Source organism: Microtus pennsylvanicus, chromosome 1 (assembly GCF_037038515.1).
Source record: "Microtus pennsylvanicus isolate mMicPen1 chromosome 1, mMicPen1.hap1, whole genome shotgun sequence".
In the NCBI taxonomy this organism is placed as follows: domain Eukaryota; kingdom Metazoa; phylum Chordata; class Mammalia; order Rodentia; family Cricetidae; genus Microtus; species Microtus pennsylvanicus.
Window position 1 is genome coordinate 133993180 of NC_134579.1, and position 3978 is coordinate 133997157.

At 49.3% G+C, this 3978-nt stretch overlaps 1 protein-coding gene across 1 annotated transcript; it reads left to right on the forward strand.

Moving 5' to 3' along the window:
• Nucleotides 1-960, forward strand: LOC142841234 (free fatty acid receptor 3). Its single transcript, XM_075958059.1, has one exon. It carries the CDS (start codon nt 1-3, stop codon nt 958-960), a length of 960 nt encoding a protein of 319 aa, XP_075814174.1.
• The last annotated feature ends 3018 nt before the right edge of the window (nt 961-3978 follow it).

Below are 3978 nucleotides of genomic sequence, written 5' to 3' on the forward strand. Positions count from 1 at the left end.
ATGGCGGTGAGCTTCTCTCCCAGCAATCATTGGCTTTTCTTTTCCGTGTACCTGTTTGTTTTCCTCGTGGGACTGCCCCTCAACTTGATGGCCCTGGTGGTCTTCGTGGGCAAGCTGCGCCGCCGCCCGGTGGCTGTGGACTTACTTTTGCTAAACCTGACCCTTTCGGACCTGCTCCTGCTACTCTTCCTGCCATTTCGCATGGTGGAGGCAGCCTGTGGCATGAGATGGCTCCTGCCCTTCATCCTCTGCCCCCTCTCCGGGTTCCTTTTCTTCACTACCATCTACCTCACCTCCCTCTTCCTGACGGCTGTGAGCATTGAACGTTTTCTTAGCGTGGCCTACCCACTGTGGTACAAGACCCGGCCACGGCTGGCCCAGGCTGCTGTGGTCTGCGGCATCTGCTGGTTCCTGGCGTCAGCTCATTGTAGTGTGGTTTATGTCACTGAATACTGGGGAAATGCCACCTACAGCCAGGGAACCAATGAAACCTGCTACTTGGAATTCCGGGAGGACCAGCTGGCTGTGCTCCTGCCTGTGCGACTAGAGATGGCTGTGGTCCTTTTCATGGTGCCCCTGTGTATCACAAGTTACTGCTATAGCCGCATGATGTGGATTCTTAGCCGAGGAGCCAGCCGGCGCAGGCGGAAGAGGGTGATGGGGCTTCTAGCAGCCACACTGCTCATCTTCTTCGTCTGCTTCGGCCCCTACAATATGTCCCACGTGGTGGGCTATGTCCGGGGTGAGAGTCCATCCTGGCGGAGCTATGTGCTTCTCTTCAGCACCCTCAACTCTTGCATAGACCCTCTTGTCTTCTACTTCTCATCCTCCAAGTTCCAAGCCGAATTTCAGCAGCTCCTGGGAAGGCTGACCAGAGGTTGTGTGCCTTGGACTCAGGAAGCCAGCATGGAACTGACGGTAAAGAACGAAGAAGAACCATCCAAAGAGTGCCCAAGCTAGAGAAAAGGGCAAACCAGAGGAGGGGTGTGGAACCATTGGCCCATTGCCTTGGCTGTCAGGAGACCTTCAGGGAACAGGAAGGAGTAGGCAGGTGCGTCTGCAGGCATTTATTTCCTAACACAGCACAGATGAGACTCAGCAGTCACTCAGCTCTCCCAGGATGTGCTCACATTCTGGACTCTCCCTGTCACTGTCCTTCTCATCCCCTCATACGCCCTGGATTCCACTCTGCGGCGTAGTAATGGGACAGACCTCTCTAGAAGAAAGAGCCTAACCTCTGCTGCACACAGTAGGCTTCAGTGCCTCCTGGAGTGGAGGTGGGGATGATGGGGAAGGTGGGGAGGTGGGGGAGGCTGCTCAGCTCTGGAATTGAGCTGGGGACCTGGGGTGGGGGAACTGTGTCAGTCATTGACTCTTGACTCTTCAGAGTGGGGGAGACAGGAATCTAGGAGTGAGGAAATAGCCTGCCTTGGTGAAGGGTTTTCCAGAACGCCCACTGTTCCATAAATTCAGATCTTCTGGGATACTTATGAACAATGGAGGGCAAAGAGAAAAATTATCCAAATAAATTCCAGACCTAGCAAAAGAAAATGATGTTTCCATATCTTCCTGACTTTGCTGGGTAGTGTAGGTGGCAGATGTAGGAACACTCACACTGAAGGAACAGGACTAAACAAAATGCCTAGGTGCCTGCAGAGGGTGGGTTGGAGGAATAAAACTAAAGACAATTTTATTTTCAAGTTTATTTATTTTTATTCTTTTATTTTTTATTTAGGACTGGGGATGTAGCTCAGGTGGCAGAGTGCTTACCCGGCCAGCACAAGCCTTGCTTCCTGTCCCTGGCACTATATAATCCAGATATGGCTGTGTTCATCTGTAACCTCAGCAGTAAGGTCAGAAGTTAAGGGTCATCCTTGGCTATCAGCCTCAACATAGGAAACTCCATCTCAAAAAAAGAAAACTAAAAAACACCAAAAAACAAAATAAAAACAAACAAATAAAACAAACAAAAATTCAAATTCAAGAAGTTGCTGAGAACTTGAATGAAATTCCTGACTTGAACTGGGGGATCTCAGCATGATGTAAAAACCCAGGTCACGGGGTTGCACAAGAAGAGCTGTTTTCTATGAACAAAACTGAGTCTTGTTTGTGAAACTCTTAGAAAACTTTAGGCTTACATCTGTGAGAGGAGCTAGGCCACAGCGTTCGGGTCTCAAGTACTGGCTCACAGCTGTTTTGACATTGAAAATATCTATTATTTTTGTGTTTGAGTTGTTAACATGCCTGTGTGTATGTCTGTGTAGCATGCGTGTGTCTGGGACCCTCTGAAGTAACAGAAGACATTGGATCCCCTGAAACTGGAGTTACAGATGGCTGTCAGTTACTGTATGGATGCTGGGAACCAAACCCAGGTCCCCTGCAAGAACAGCCAGTGTTTGTAGCCACCGAGCTCCCTAGCCCTTGTTAAGTTTTTGAGACAAGGTCTCACTATGTAGTCCTAAGTGGCCTAGCACTTATGTGCCGACCAGGCTGGCACTCAAATTACAGAAATCTGCCTGCCTCTGCCTCTTGTACCACCACACATCCCATCCAGCCTCACTACTGTTTGTGGTTGTTGTCGTTGTTGTTTGTTTGGTTGGTTGGTTGATTGGTTTTCCTGAAACAGGGTCTCATTATGTAGTCCTACCTGTCCTGGAACTCTGCAGACCAGGCTGGCTTGGAACTCAGAGACCCAGTGCCTTTGCCCCCCGACTGCTGGGTTAAAGGTGACAGCCACCACTGCTGTTACTTTAGTTTTGTTTTTTCTAAGAGAATCTCTTTGTAGCCCAGGCTGGCCTCAAACTCTCCACCTTACCTAAACCAGGCACCTGAATCCTGGGATGACAGTCGTGAGCCACTGCTCCTGGCAATCTTTCAAAAATTGAAAAAAAAAGCCCATGCTTGTTGGGATCTTGGATACTATGGAAACAAGTCAGGGCCAAAGAAGCCAGGTGAGAGCCAAGAACAGCGGGTGTCCTGTGGAAACAAGCTCACTCCCTGCCCAGGCCCCTCGGCCAAGAGTGGACAGTTCAGGGTAGACATGAAGGTGCAGATTGTGCTCTCCAGTGCCTAAGTGTGACCCACAGGCTTGCAGGGAGGCTTGCTGCTTCCATTCCCAGAGGCCTCCAGCCTGGCAGGGGTTTGCTGGAGAGTCTCTCTGATTAGACCCCACAGGCATCTTCAACACCAGACAGTGGTTCCCAGCCTCCCTAATGCTGTGACTCTTTAATACATTTCCTCAGGTTGTGCTGACCCCAACCATACAATTATTTCATTGCTACTTCATAACTGTAATTTTGCTACTGTTACAAATTGCAATGCAAATATGCGATATGCAGGACATCTGATATGCGACCCCCATGAAAGGGTTGTTTGTCCCCCCTCCCAAAGGATAGTAACCCACCTGTTGAGAACCCATTGTCTGATAAGGTCTCCTTGGGAATTCTTTATCAAAACAATTCCCTGCAGAGGATAGAGGTGCATGTTTGTCAGGGTCCTAAGCCAAGGCACCCAGAACCTTGCTATATAACCCTGGGTAGTGTCAAACTCATCATCCTCCTGCCTCTGCTTCCCAGGTGCTGGGATTGTAGGCATGGAGCATCCAGCTGGTAACTGTGTCTTTATTGCCTCAAAAAGCCACATGAAGGGATTGACCTAGACATTTAGCCTGTGAAAGTCACTCTGTGATGTCATCCGGCCCCTGGAATCCACTAACTGGGTCTCTCAGAATGTGTCCCCATTAAGTGGGGCAGGGACCTGCTGAGTTTTCAAATGTGTTCTTACCAGTGCCTCCTCTCAGGAAGTCTCTGTCCATGTTTCTTCTCTGAGGATTGTTCCTCACCCTCAGAAATGGCTATGGAGGACACAAGCCTATGTATTTGTTTCACTGTGTATTTTGAGACAAAATCTCACTGTGTGACCCGGGCTAGTCTCATATTCACACCTCTCATTTCAGTGCCCTGGATACTGAGGTTATAT

Excerpts from the sequence above, each read along its gene's own strand:
- LOC142841234 (XM_075958059.1), top strand. The coding sequence starts at position 1 with ATGGCGGTGAGCTTCTCTCCCAGCAATCATTGGCTTTTCTTTTCCGTG.